Here is a 15,132-nt window from a genome sequence, read left to right on the forward strand (position 1 = left end):
TTTTATCTCCCTCAATTGATAACTGTGGTTATCTGATCTTTTTATGGACCTCTAGCTATGGTTATCTGATCTTTTAGATCTGAAGTCATGACTGATCTTTCTAAATCAGTGTAGTTATAGTTTTCAGTGGTGTTTTAGTAGCACTATTTCTGATCAAGTTTTACCCGAGATCATTGAAACATATATTGTTGTAATTTTAACATGAGGATCAATGTTGGTCAGTGGTTTTTTCTGTATGGTCATTTAAGAAAAACACACTGTCAATTGGATTTATTTTCTGAAATTTAGGGTTGACCGAGCAAAGATTGGAAGTGGTTTGAGAAGAAAAGATGGTTGGGTATAAAGTTTATGGTTAGCTACAGGTGACTGGATCAGATGAAGTTTTATCGTGTGTTTAAACAGAGTACATTTCTGAAATCAATGTATAGCCTCCATCACCTTTTCTCAGCACATTCTATCTCATCTTTTATAAGTGAATGTATCATTGGATTAAAATATTCACAGTCAAATGTTAGCTTGTTCACCCTAGCAGGTGACAAGATTATCAAAGGTGGGAAAATTTTTATCCTGGGAGTTTGTACACATGTGAAATGGACTGTGTGGTTTTACATGTAGTGAAGAAATCATTAAGATTTACAAATAGTGTTTTAGTCTCACACTATTTTAGCGGATATAGAACTATATCTTTGTGGGTAGTTATAAAAGGATGGCGTGCAAGTTAGTTTTGGATTGATGAAAATGGTCATGCAAGTAATGTCGAGTTATCACCCTTTTTTTTTTTTTTTTTTGTGTATTTTTCAAAATTTTGTATTGATGTTCATATTTCTTCAAAAATGTTCTTACTGCATGCAGAGAGAATGTTTTTGGAGAAATTTGAATTCCTGATGGTGAAACCATCCCAATCTTATATCTATTTGACGTAAAGAATTCTGATTGAAATTTTCACAAAAAAATTAAGGTCATAATTTGACAGCCTTGGGTAACTCCAGTGTGAATTTAAAAAAAAAATATCAATACTGGCAGGACTTCCGTGATTCCCTGGGTCATGAGTATACCTTTTAATAAGCCTAATAACACTTAAATGTTCCAGACTTCTCCTTGGTTGCCCAGAGTGAAGATTGGGGCATTCATGTTGCATTAGCTCATCTAATTTTGTATGCAAACGTCTAATAGAAACAACATTTTTTTTGGAGTGATCAACATGCAGATATCTCTTTTATTTTAGCTTGCTGTCCAAAGTGAGTGGAATGTAGTTCTTTCATATTTGCTGGTTAAAGTGCATCTGAGATCTAATTGATATTCCTCAAACGTTGCATCTAATATGCAGATGATTTAGATCATGTTTCAACGAAGTTCCTGATAGTATGATTACAGAATAGGATGCCTATTTTGTAATTTATAGCTAATGATGTATATATTATTGGTGTTTATCATGCAATATCTTCAGTGAACAGAAGCTGTGTTATATGTTTATTTAGTAAATATACATGTACCAGCAAAACACTTCCTAACTTTAAGATGTGATTAGAATATATTGTAGGAGAATGTTTAAAATATGACAGCAAAGGTTGTGTAAATCTCTGTTCAGGTCGTTATATGCGCTGGAATTATTCTATGGGACAGAATATGTTAAGATGTATATGACATCCATAAATTCACATGTAGATTTCAAGTGCTAAGCATATGTTTTGTTCATATGCATGTATTTAAACTGCCTTTCTGTCCCTCTGGTTGTCCTTTTTAGACCAATTCTTGTTGTTTTTCTCAGAAATCACAGGTTTTGCTTGGATGTAAGAATTCGAAGCCGAAGTTTTGACGTTGTCATGTTTTCTGAGGTAGTTTGGAGATAAGAATCTGCTACTGTCAGCTAGACAACCTCGCTTTGGTGACATGAATCAATAACGAAGAAGTTTTGATAGGAAATCAATAACTTCAACTACTGAGTGATAAGTTTACTACAGGACTACGGGGCTATACTGCTGTATATAATACATAAACTTACTCAAGCATGAAACATAAATAGCTAAATACTACAAGTGTCGCACTTGGTGCATGACACATCAGCATGAGGCTTGAAATGTAGTGGCACCCTCAGTGAACAAAACAGGTCATTAATTGATTAATTTCTGATTTTTAACAAGTCTCAACTTGAATTTTTAGAGGTGGTTCATTCATGGTAACAAATTTAGATATCGATGATGAGCACATCATGGAAATGACAAGCTCTAAGCATCAAGATATAGTCCTTGGTTTCAACTGGGTTTATTTTTTGAGAGATATTTTATCAATACGGAAATAAAAGTGAAACTTAGAACTGTATATAATTGCTTGTAATGTGCCTGAGTGATGACTATGATGTCTAGCTTAACCAGAGGGCTGTTTACATATCAAAGTGGCTGTTATATAAATATACATCATATGGTGGCGTGTTTTTGTCTTTGTACACACATGTAATTAATACATCACAGCCAATAATTCAGTTGTCTGATGTCTGGGATACAGAACCATACAACATAAAAAAGGACTGCATGTTTCCTATAGAAACCAATATTTCCAGCCGTTTTGTTTTGTCTGTATTCTCTGTGATATTTTGTCAGTTAAAACTGCTGCGTAATGAAATGAAATCTGGGGTTTTTAAACTTTTTAAAGTATCTCGGTGATATGGGGTAAAATGAGCCTGGATGGGCGGGCGGTATGATTACACCGAGGAAGGGTGGAGTCACTTTCTTGTTTTATTATTACATCAGCATTTAAGGCTACTTATCTCAAGCTCCACTTCAATACTTTAATTAACGCCTAGTTCATGCAAGGACAACTTCCTTCTGATGTAATAAGAACTTGGGTCATTCAAGAAAAAACCACAGTAAAGATAAGGATTCTGGTGACATGTAGTAACCAATAGTCTTTTATGAAAACTTCTAAAAATCTTCAGAACATAATATTTACATGATGTAACAGGCTGAAATAATAACCTCACACAGTCTAGATTTCCTGTCCCCATTAGTATATAAACTATTCTGTTAAGTTATTTCAGGCCCCTAGGGCTGTCTTGTTTCCTTGATCTTGTAGTTGTTATTCGTAACGAAACTGATGGAGAATACAGAATCCGCCCATAAGGTTCTTAAAATGATGGGTATCGGCTTTCTGTATTTCTGTTAAACAGATTATATATAGCATTTTATGCTGCGGCTTAAGTGGCACACAACACATCCATCTCCGATATCACAGGTATTTGTCCAAGTGGAATGTAAAGCAACATGTTCTTTTATTTCCTATGTAAATAGGTGGTTATCATTGTGATGTTTTTAACATCATAGCTGTAAAGCATTGATTTGAAAACAACACATAGTAATTAGGGAGTACATATAGAGAAGATCTGTTTTGAACTTTACGGAAAAAAAAAAAAAGCCATGAAAATGTCTGCAGTGTGCTTTATGGCTGTAGTTGGAATCTTCTGGCAGGTTTTAGATAATCGTAGGAACAGAAAACAAAAAAATGTCACTCAAAAGGGAAAAATCCATTCATGAAATGATGTGTTTAATAATTGAAGAATTGAACTCCTTTCTGGTCGTACTTTAATAAAGACATATTTATGATTTCTACAGGCCTTCATTAAACCCTTTTTGGTCATACTTTGATAAAGACATATTTATAATTTCTACAGGCCTTCATTAAACCCTTTCTGGTCATACTTTGATAAAGACATATTTATAATTTCTACAGGCCTTCATTAAACCCTTTCTGGTCATACTTTGATAAAGACATATTTATAATTTCTACAGGCCTTCATTAAACCCTTTCTGGTCATACTTTGATAAAGACATATTTATAATTTCTACAGGCCTTCATTAAACCCTTTCTGGTCATACTTTGATAAAGACATATTTATAATTTCTACAGGCCTTCATCAAACCCTTTCTGGTCATACTTTGATAAAGACATATTTATTTATAATTTCTACAGGCCTTCATTAAACCCTTTCTGGTCATACTTTGATAAAGACATATTTATTTATAATTTCTACAGGCCTTCATCAAACCCTTTCTGGTCATACTTTGATAAAGACATATTTATTTATAATTTCTACAGGCCTTCATTAAACCCTTTCTGGTCATACTTTGATAAAGACATATTTATTTATAATTTCTACAGGCCTTCATCAAACCCTTTCTGGTCATACTTTGATAAAGACATATTTATTTATAATTTCTACAGGCCTTCATTAAACCCTTTCTGGCCATACTTTGATAAAGATATGATAATTACAGTTCTGTCAGGATCTACCATTGTAACTATAATGGTTACTACAGTATGATGATGAGCTCTATGTAACACCCAGCTCTCATTCACAGTTGGAGCTGAAAATTTTCTGGTTTGTAAAATGCATCAATGTTGTCTTTTCCAGATGAACAGGAGAGGGTCCAGAAGAAAACGTTTACTAACTGGATGAACACCTACCTCAAACAGGTCAGTTTGTCTCCTCAGGTTTTTTTATGCCTGATTCTTTGAATTTGATATTACTAATGTGTAAGGTCCGATGACCTCTCTATATCTGGTCATTTTGTCCTATCTTCCCCACAGGGGCCTGTAACATTTCTGGGAGATGAGGGCGTGTATGGTATATTATCACAGGGGCCTGTAACAATATATCTGGGGGATGATGGCCTGTATGGTATACCATCACAGGGGCCTGTAACATTTATGGGGGATGGGGGCGTGTATGGTATATTATCGCAGGGGCCTGTAGCAATATATCTGGGGGTGATGGTCTGTATGGTATACCATTCAGACTATCTGTGTATCATTCATTTGCAAACTTTTATTTAATATTTTGTTATATTAACAAACTTTTGTCAGTCGGTTACCACATTGTAAGAAAAGGTGCAGCTTAAATTCTGTTGCGTCTTATATGTAGATCAAATAAAAAAAAATCAGTAAAAACCAGCCATGCGACTTATTCTTGGATGCGGTTTATAGCCTGTAAAATACAGTACTGCAATCATTAAAGGGGACCAGGAAAACAAACCATCCACAGAAAAGTGACATATTCTGTCAAACATTGTTAAATTTTTACACATTTTGTACCAAAATCCTCGTAAAAAAGTTACCTTCAAGGAAAATATAACTTAAAATACAAATTACAATAAACATATGTTTCCCTCAATGTGAATCAAGACTGTCAGTTTCCTTAATGTAGCTATGTCTGTCTGCTAAAATCCTGGTCAATTAAGGCCAATATTCAGTAAAATCACCTTCAGCATGTATTTAATTCACTTTCAGGTGACATTTTTTTATTACATATATATTTGCCATGACTGCCATCTTGAAAACACTTTTTAAACTTCATCTCAAGTTTCACTTATTCCTTTGAGCTGAAAGTTATTGGAATATTAAAGAGGGAAACAATGAATAGTTGTTACTTTTTTGGCTCTTTAGAAGTTCAAGATGTAGCGGTGATGGTCAATAATGGTCATGATTGCACAATCGTTGTTTCTCTGAATGAACAATTTACAATTCAATCCTCTTCTCAAGTTCTTTCCGTGAGATTTAGCTGAAACTAGCCTGAAATGGTCCCGAGATGGTCCTGATTAAGTGTTATTTTTCAAATCAGTTCGTAATCCAATAAGGCCGCTATTGCCATTGAATTGAAATTTGCAGGAATTTTATTTTTGCCATAACTGCTAAAATGTTCTGAATTGTTAGGATAAATTACCTACTACCACCACAGGATTATCTAGAATTGCTTCAATCAGCATATTTATTCTTTGGTTGTGAAATGTATTCTTGGCAAATTATCAATGAAAACATAAATCATTTCATATTTCTATATCAGTTAGTACATTTCCTTACAGAAAAATATGAAGGTGGAGAATCTGTTTGAAGACATCAAGGATGGTGTTCATCTTCTCTCTCTTTTGGAAGTTCTGTCGGGGGAGAAACTGGTATGTATCTACACACCTCACACTGTATCAATACCAAACCCTCCAATGCCTGATATAAAAAAAAACTTTCAAAAAAATTTAGCGAAAATTAGATTGGAATTTAAGAATAGACTTATTTGTAAATTGAATGAAAGGAAATTCTTACAGATCTCTATACAACTCATTATAATTCCGATGTGAGTCGATTGGATTAGTAAGATCTGCTATAGTAAGGTAAGAGTAAACTTACAGATTGTTGTCTTATTATTCCTACCCGATATCACAGTTGGTAAACATTGGAATTTTCTATCATGTCATTCCTAGGGGCTTTACAACAAAACAAAATTGAACAGACACAGGGTGTTGTAACATGGTTGGACAGGAATGCCAGTGAATGGCTTCTGTATGTTACTCTTGTAGGGCTCCCCGATCTGCCAGATTTGGGGCCAATACTCGGCCCCATTCCCAATGCAAAATAGTATCTTTTCTGCCCAATTTAGACCCCAAGTTTTCCAAATTCTAAGGAAAACGCTGATATTTTTCCCAATTCTAAGGGCCCAGGGCCCCAGTCCCAAAATGGGGTGTGAGAGCCCTGTCTTGATACAATCATCTACAAATGTATCATCTCTGTGTGTTGTGTTTGTTTGTTAACCAACTGTTAAATGATTTTATTGTGGGTTTCACGTTTATTGAATTCAAGCATGAGCACACTTTACACCAGACAGTTATATATAGACATTGTGCGCTGATATTTGAATGAAAGTGACAGTAAACCGGTCTTTTTGTGTGTAACGCAGGGTTTTTTTGTTATCAAAAATGAATTTGCAGTGACAAGAATTTTATCCCTTAAGTGGCAATCGGTAGCTTTATGGAATGATAATTTATCTTAACTCGATCATGGCTGCATCTCAGTTTTAGACATAATGGAATATCTTAATTCTGTAAGGACAATATCAAGATTTACCGAAAATTCAACCTTGTTCCCATTAGTGTACACACATCAGCTAAATCTTTAATGTATATATAGAAAGGATCTATTTAAACTGATATTAGGTGGAACTTGAGAACTCCAACATAAACAATTAACAAAGCTCAGTTGACAAACTTTTATATTCATATTCATGAAGTGTATGTAATAGAGCGTAGTCTGCATGTTAGTGTGATATTCTGTCCAGCAGACAGAAGAAATCAGCATGTTTCATCATACAAGCATGTCTTTTTGAGAAAATAGCAATAAAGCACAAGGAGGCCATTGGACACCTGTTGTGGAAATGAATATGAATTGTTAAATTATTTTAAATGGTTTCTGAAAGTGGGTTATGATACAAGAGTACAGCTAACATACGCAGTATACAGCAATGTAGCCTGGGTCCTATTTAGCAGACTTGATTGGTTTCTGGTTTTCTGTAAACAATCACTGCCTGTGTCAGGTTAAGTAATAAGATCTTTAGTCATGGCAGCTGAACAATTACATTATTTATTCCACAAAATGGTCTGGAAAGAATTTTAACTTAATGACATATTCATGAAAACCTGATTCATAGGCAAGATGTTCGTACATTCGTACATTCGGAATGTTTTTTTAGTTGGGTGTGAAATTGTTGTGTTATTTTGTCCCAGTGATCGCACACAGCCATGTTGTGGGTATATGATACATATTTGAGATTTAAATGATGTAGATGACAAGGGTCTGGAATCAGTTTTTGATGTCCTACCAGGGCTGAAACAGGGGTATGAAAACAGTTTCAGTATGATGTCTGTATATCCTGCAGCCTGCTGTTCTGGACTTTTGTCGCTTGGTAGAGTTTTGGCTAGATCTTGATATTCAGGCTGGCTATGCTAGTAAGTCTTCCCTCCAAAACTCCAGCTTGTTTGAACTTGACTTATGTGTTAACACACCTTAAATACGTACATGTTTAGCCTAGTTATCTGTGTACATTGACAGGTGAAATGACATACCTGGTAAATTACACCTACTTATATGATTGTTCTTTTTACAGAGTCTCTAATTAAGGTAGTTTTCAAACATCTACAAAGTCAGGATAACTAATCTAAGGAATAAAAAAAATCCTATTGATGACCTATTTAGAGGGATCATTCTGGTGTCACAGGCTTACTTCACAAGTACCTCTATGTGTGTTCAATAAAATATAACATTGTGAACACGGTAATTTAAAGTGAATAATGATTTAAACCTCTAGTGTCATTAATACTGTGTGATAAGAAAATATTTTAGCTCTACTCCAGTACTGCTTTCTAAAGAATTGTTATTTTTGTATGCTCATCAAAGTTTAAACAGAATGTATCATTAGACAGGCAAATCTTCTGAGGTGTCTACATAGTATTAACAGAATGTATCATTAGACAGGCAAATCTGCTGAGGTGTCTACATAGTATTTAAGTGAATGTTTATGGATTTGAATGAGTCCTCAATTGATGTTATGGGGAAAAAATTGTCTTTGAGATATATAACTATGTAGTAAACCTTATTATAATACATTGGACACCTAGATATTAATCCTGTCCAAGCTACCCTAATTTATTCATCAAATTTATGGTAAAGTGCCTATAGCTGTAATTAGGAAACTGTTTTGTTATCTGTCAATGTTTGGATAAAAATAATTTCCATTTTATTTTTTAGCCAATGGAGAGAGGGAGACTCAAAAGAGTTCATCATGTCAGCAACTTGTCCACAGCTTTGAAATTCCTTGAAACCAAGAAAGTGAGTATAGGCATCAATTTCTTTATGTTATAAAAATGTACGATCAATGAACTGTATGTTGTAAATTATTTTGAACTCAGATTTGTTTGTATATTAAAATAGTGTACTTTTCAGATAAAATGTGTTTGATATTTCAGATCAAACTTGTAAATATAAATGTGTCGGACATTGCTGATGGGAAGCCGTCCATTGTTCTGGGGCTGATCTGGACCATCATCCTGTATTTCCAGGTCAGTACATAACACATATACAACATAAACAAAGAGACAACAACAAATGGGAGTGATTTGCAAAAGATTTACTTCACTAAGTAGTTCGGTTTTTTGTAAAAGCACTCCTTTTATTACACATCATACAACAAAAGTATCAACCAACCGTCTGCTCCAACTCATCTGTACAGCTCTGTCCTCCAACTCATCTGTATAGCTCTGTCCTCCAACTCGTCTGTACAGCTCTGTCCTCCAACTCGTATGTACAGCCGAGTCCTCTAACTCATTTGTACAGCTCTGTCCTCCAACTCGTCTGTACAGCTCCGTCCTCCAACTCGTCTGTACAGCTCCGTCCTCCAACTCGTCTGTACAGCTCTGTCCTCCAACTCGTCTGTACAGATCTGTCCTTTAACTCGTCTGTACAGCTCTGTCCTCCAACTCATCTGTACAGATCTGTCCTTTAACTCGTCTGTACAGCTCTGTCCTCCAACTCGTCTGTACAGCTCTTTCCTCCAACTCGTCTGTACAGTTCTGTCCACCAACTCGTCTGTACAGCTCTTTCCTCCAACTCGTCTGTACAGCTCCGTCCTCCAACTCGTCTGTACAGCTCTGTCCTCCAACTCGTCTGTACAGCTCTTTCCTCCAACTCGTCTGTACAGCTCTTTCCTCCAACTCTTCTGTACAGCTCTGTCCAGCTATTTATATTTTAAATTTTAACCCTCCTTTATGGATTCCTGGCCCTTTGTTTTAAAAAAGGAGATCAATCTTTGTTGGGACAACTCCCCATACAATTGTGGGCTGATTTCATATTTACAAATGACAGTTCTTGATACAAACGTGTTGTATTTCTGTTTGGACCAACAATATCCTGTCATCTGTATTGTAGTTAGATGATATAGTTATAACACTTAATGTTTGCCACTCTGTTGATGATGTCACTTTTACTTCGTGATTGTTTTTTTACGTGGTAACATCTCTCCTATTTCAGCGCTATGGTAGATCTTTTTTTCAAGGAAGGAAAGTTAGTTTCTTATCAGTGTTGGTTAGTCTGGAGCACATGTTAGCCTAACGGCTTTGTTTATACCTATAGAACTCAACACTTGGGTAGAAGGAGCAATGATATATTATGATGAGGATTGTAAATTTGATTTGCAGCAAAATGAATTCACATGGTTTTATACACTTGAACACCTGAATGATATCACATGGTTTTACATTTTTTAATAGGTGAACAATATTGCATGGTGCTACTTTCACAGCCATGTCACATGGTGTTACTTTCTCTCACAGCTATGTCACATGGTGTTACTTTCTCACAGCCATGTCAAATAGTGTTACTTTCTCTCACAGCCATGTCACATGGTGTTACTTACTCTCACAGCCATGTCACATGGTGTTACTTTCTCACAGCCATGTCACATGGTGTTACTTTCTCACAGCCATGTCACACGGTATTACTTTCTCACAGCCATGTCACATGGTGTTACTTTCTCTCACAGCCATGTCACATGGTGTTACTTTCTCACAGCCATGTCACATGGTGTTACACACTCGTAATCATGATACATTGTGTTATACTCTCACAGTCAGGTGACATGGTGTTATACTCTCACAGTCAGGTGATATAGTGTTATACTCTCACAGTCAGGTGACATGGTGTTACAATCTGGCACAGTTATATATGTAGCATAGTTTAACACTATCACAGCTGACTGATTTTACATTCTTACTGCTAAGCCTTGTCATTTTCTATACATTTTACTCTAAAAGATTTTTACTATATCTTGTCAAAGCCAAATTTCAGTCATTGGTTATAGACATAATATCAAAGTTCCTCTACTGTTTGTCTGTTCCTAAGATATTGCAGGTTTGGTTGACATCAGGGATATCCTTGAAATTTAATATGAATGGTGACTTTGACATTTAATAATCTTTCATTGATTTTAAATGAACGATACTGAAGACATTATTCAAAATCATTAAATACAGATTTTTGGTTTGGTGTTTTGTGGATCGTGTTTGATTACAGTTAGAGATCATTTCCTCTGTCAATCACACTGGAATTGATCTTTTATGTATTCTGTTCTCTTTTTTTTCTAAGCTGTATCATTTAATCGACATCAGTAACTCTCGTCAAATTAAATCTATCATCTTGGGTAATTTCATTTGAGTTGCTGTCATAAGTTTTCAGTTGAATTGACGTGGTTATGTTTAGCTACAATCAATACACTGAGTTACTAGGATCATTTTGAGAAACTGTCATCATATTGAGTCACTATTATCATAGGAGACCTTTTCAGTATTGAGTCAGGATCAACATATTGAGCCACTGCCATAACGAGTCACAATCATCCTTTGGTATAATTGTCATTTTGAGTCACTATCCTCAAAGGAGTCATTTTTACGTTGGGTCTGTTACCATATTGAGTCACTATCATCATAGGAGTCATTTTCATGTCGAGTCTGTTACCATATTGAGTCACTATCATCATAGGAGTCATTTTCACGTCGAGTCTGTTACCATATTGAGTCACTATCATCATAGGAAGCATTTTCATGTCGAGTCTGTTACCATATTGAGTCACTATCATCATAGGAGTCATTTTCACGTCAAGTCTGTTACCGTATTGAGTCACAATCGTCCTGTAGACATATTGAGTTACTATCATATAGTCACTGGCATATTGATTTACTTATCAATCTAATCATATTGAGTCACAATCATCATATTGAGTCACTTTTGCTCTATTGAATTACTGTCATATTGAGTTGATATTTTCTTATGGAGTTGCTATCATCATATTGAGTCCCAATCATGATAATGAGTCACTGTCGTCAAATTGACACGTTATGCCTATTGGTGGAATAAAAGTGACCTGTCATCATTTAAAAAATTCATGGCATCAGGGAGGGAATTCTTCAGGACTATTCACAAAATTTGGTTTGACCTGACCTCAAGTCCAACACTTCAGACAAGCTTCATCAAATACTTGTGGTGGATGTCCTTTTAAAGGATTTATTGACAGCAGTTTGTTGTAGTGGTTAAGGATTTTTATAACAGTTAACTAATAGGTGAACTTTTAGGCCTAACACAGATAGGTTTATAGATAGACTAATCCATACACACCAGTTTTAGTAGTAATTATTGATCTCCCGGTGTAAAGGTGAACCTGTCAGGCCTTTCATAAAATTGACAGGTCAGTCAAACAATGATTTATGGTTCAACAGAGCTAAGGTTCCGCGGTGGGAGGATCAAATTATGAAGGTTCATTGTATATTGACACATGAAAACCTTGTTTACTTTGTAGTAAGCCCTTAAGTAATCCTTGTGTGAGATTTGGTGTTCGAAGAGTTGAAGTGTGTCTATATATAAATGGGTCAATTATTGTTTTCTATTCTAAAAGGGTTAGGAACATTATCTGTTTGTAAATAAATAGCATGTTGGTTACGAGTAAATTTGATGACCTTAAGTAAAGCTGTGTAATTATATATAGAAGTTATCGTTGTTATAAAACCTAGACAAGCCAGACATGCTATTAACTACGTCAGTATATTTTACCGTTTATTTTACACTGAATTAGATATTATTTCTGTAAATTTTGAACGAAATAAAGCCAGTCAGTAATTTTACATTGATGTACCAGAAAATCATGTTAATTGTGTTGAAATTAATTAGATTAATAAATCCAATTGTTTCTATCAGAAAAGAAAAGCTGATCTTGTGGTCATACAACAATGTAGCAGAAAAGAATAAATCCTGTTTGTGTGATCAATTGTGACAATTATAGCCAGGAAGAGTTAGAGATGGTTGTGTCATGTTCAGATTACTATCCTTACTGGAGAAAAAGTTCTTTTATGACAGGCGACACATTGCCATGGTAACACTGAGATTACATTAACATAAACAGAGGTGTTGGTTATCTTGTTAATGGAAGTAGTAAATGCATTGTTTAAAGTTCCTTGTTTTATTTTACTGTGATTAGAATGTATTGTTTACATGTAGCACAATAAAACCTACATATATATCTGATATGTGAGATATGCTTGTATGTCATCATTCAGATCAAACTAGACAGGTGTTGATCAGTCAATGGTTTTACTCTCTAGATTGAAGACACGTTTGCTCAAGCTGGTGTGGGTGAGGATGGCCAGCCACGAGAGTTATCTGCCCTTGAGAAATTTCGAATGAATGCAAAGAAGGCGTTGTTGGCATGGACAGGAAATGCTATTACAAAGTAAATGAGAGTTTTGTTGCTCCATGTTGCTGAAACATTACTAAAACAAGAGTATATTTCATATATATACAATATACAGAAAAAAGAAATAAATTTAAAGTTTTGTGTGTAATTTTTATACTGTGTATGGTTATGTAGTAAGAAAATGATAAAAAATCAACGGAATATGATGGTTACCCTATATTTCTATAAACGTCTGTTTACAGACAAGATTTTATTAATTACATCTGTTTATAGACATTATTTTGTAAACATTTCTTGACCAATGACATTTTGATAACGTTTGTTTACAGACGCTATGGAATTGAAATCAACAATTTTGGGAAGAGCTGGCGTGATGGTTTGGCGTTTAATGCAATCATACACACAATTCGTCCTGACCTGATTGACTTCGATCAAGTGCGACAACAGAATGCACGTGTGAACTTGGAACAAGCCTTCTCCACCGCAGAGAATTCTCTAGGAATTCCACGTCTGCTTGATCCAGAAGGTTTGTCTACAAGGGAATTAGCTTAGATGTTTGTTGTGGTCTTTCATAGTATGCAATCATCTATCATTTAACTGAGTTTGAAAATAAAAGTAAAAAAAAAAAAGAAAAAAAAAAAAAAGGTTTTTCAAAATGTTTGCTGTACACAGATAAAATTGCATATACTGAATATTGAATATGCAGTTTATCTCAGTTTGTCATGTGATATGAGGTGTGAACCATCCTTGTTTTCACTTTATCTATTCACACAATTTTGTGTTGCAGATGTGGATGTCGAGAAACCAGACGAGAAATCCATCATGACATATGTGGCCCAGTTTCTGAAGGCCTACCCAGAGGCTGGAGAAGATCCCTCAGTAAGTTAAGACTGTTGAGATCTGTAGGATTTTGACAGTAGTACAACAGATCTCGGACAGATCTATAAATAGTATATCATTTCAATATCAACTCAAGTGGCCATTGACATGACAAGTCTCTTGTTATAAAGAATTAAGATATCATAACACATAATTTCCTCACCGATTTTTCTAAGAGATTACAATATTGTAAAAGATCAACATGCAGTAGAATGAGAGCATATGACCTTTGACTTAGTGAGGTTTCAATCCTTTTGAGAGATACCTACGTAGAAGAAAATCATTGTAGTAGATGAAGGGATTATCCTTTTGGTTGAAATGATACCTGGAAAAAGAAACAGTAAATACCGTTTGGGATAAATTCGTGGGACCTCAACCAGCGAAGATTCTCAAGTTGACAAATATGAGGTTTGGTAAATTACTATTGTACACATGCTTATTTCACTCACATTAAACTGTATGATGAGTTCTACTTTTCCCTGCTGGTCTTGCGCATATGTTTGTAATATTGCCATCATTGCTTGGCATTATTAACGTGACATTGTTGATTGGTTGATGTGTCATCAATGAATTGACTATGATGTCATGCAGTTGTCTTAACATGAGAATCTCCCCTCTCTACTGAGAGGGAATCCCCCCTTTCCACTGAGAGGGAATCCCCTCTTTCCACTGAGGGGGAATCTCCCCTTTCCACTGATGGGGAATTCCCCCTTTCCATTCCCTTGTCCAGTGAGGGGAAGACAAGGTGATGTAAAATAAAAGGTCAAGAACTGCCGATCAGCTGTTCGTGCTCAGCTGATATTCATTGTACTGTTTATAATAAGACCTCTCTTTTTCTTTTATTGGTCCTCAAATTGTTGTTAAATAGACAGAAAATGTTATCATTACTGGTATTTGACTTCATCTTTTTACAGCTTGCAAAGAGGAAGAAAAATCCTGCAGAGCAGGAATTGGCAGACTACACAGATTTGATGGCATGGCTGAACAGTGAGGCAGATGAAGTACTGCAGATTGTTGACCAGCCAGTCACTGACCGACAGCAAGAGTACATGGTAAGTTTTCTGTCTTCTGACATGGCACATTGTCGTCCAGCTTGCCATTGACTGAGAGGAGGAGTACATGGTAGGCTTTCTGTTCTTAAATGTGGCAGATTGTCACCCAGACTGACAGCAGGAGTACATAGTTGGTCTTCTGTCTGGGAT

At 35.4% G+C, this 15,132-nt stretch overlaps 1 protein-coding gene across 1 annotated transcript in view; it reads left to right on the top strand.

The window, feature by feature from the left end:
• LOC132563612 (muscle-specific protein 300 kDa-like) overlaps positions 1-15,132 on the top strand; it is a 224,432-nt gene that overhangs the window by 23,898 nt on the left and 185,402 nt on the right. The window contains 8 exon segments of the mRNA XM_060228353.1: positions 4,406-4,467; positions 5,853-5,942; positions 8,563-8,643; positions 8,781-8,873; positions 12,960-13,087; positions 13,381-13,577; positions 13,839-13,930; positions 14,845-14,982. Of these exon segments, the coding sequence (XP_060084336.1) occupies positions 4,406-4,467; positions 5,853-5,942; positions 8,563-8,643; positions 8,781-8,873; positions 12,960-13,087; positions 13,381-13,577; positions 13,839-13,930; positions 14,845-14,982 (881 nt within the window).

The sequence above is a fragment of the Ylistrum balloti genome, unplaced genomic scaffold (genome assembly GCF_031769215.1).
Source record: "Ylistrum balloti isolate Yb309-2 unplaced genomic scaffold, AGI_CSIRO_Ybal_v1 Utg371796, whole genome shotgun sequence".
In the NCBI taxonomy this organism is placed as follows: domain Eukaryota; kingdom Metazoa; phylum Mollusca; class Bivalvia; order Pectinida; family Pectinidae; genus Ylistrum; species Ylistrum balloti.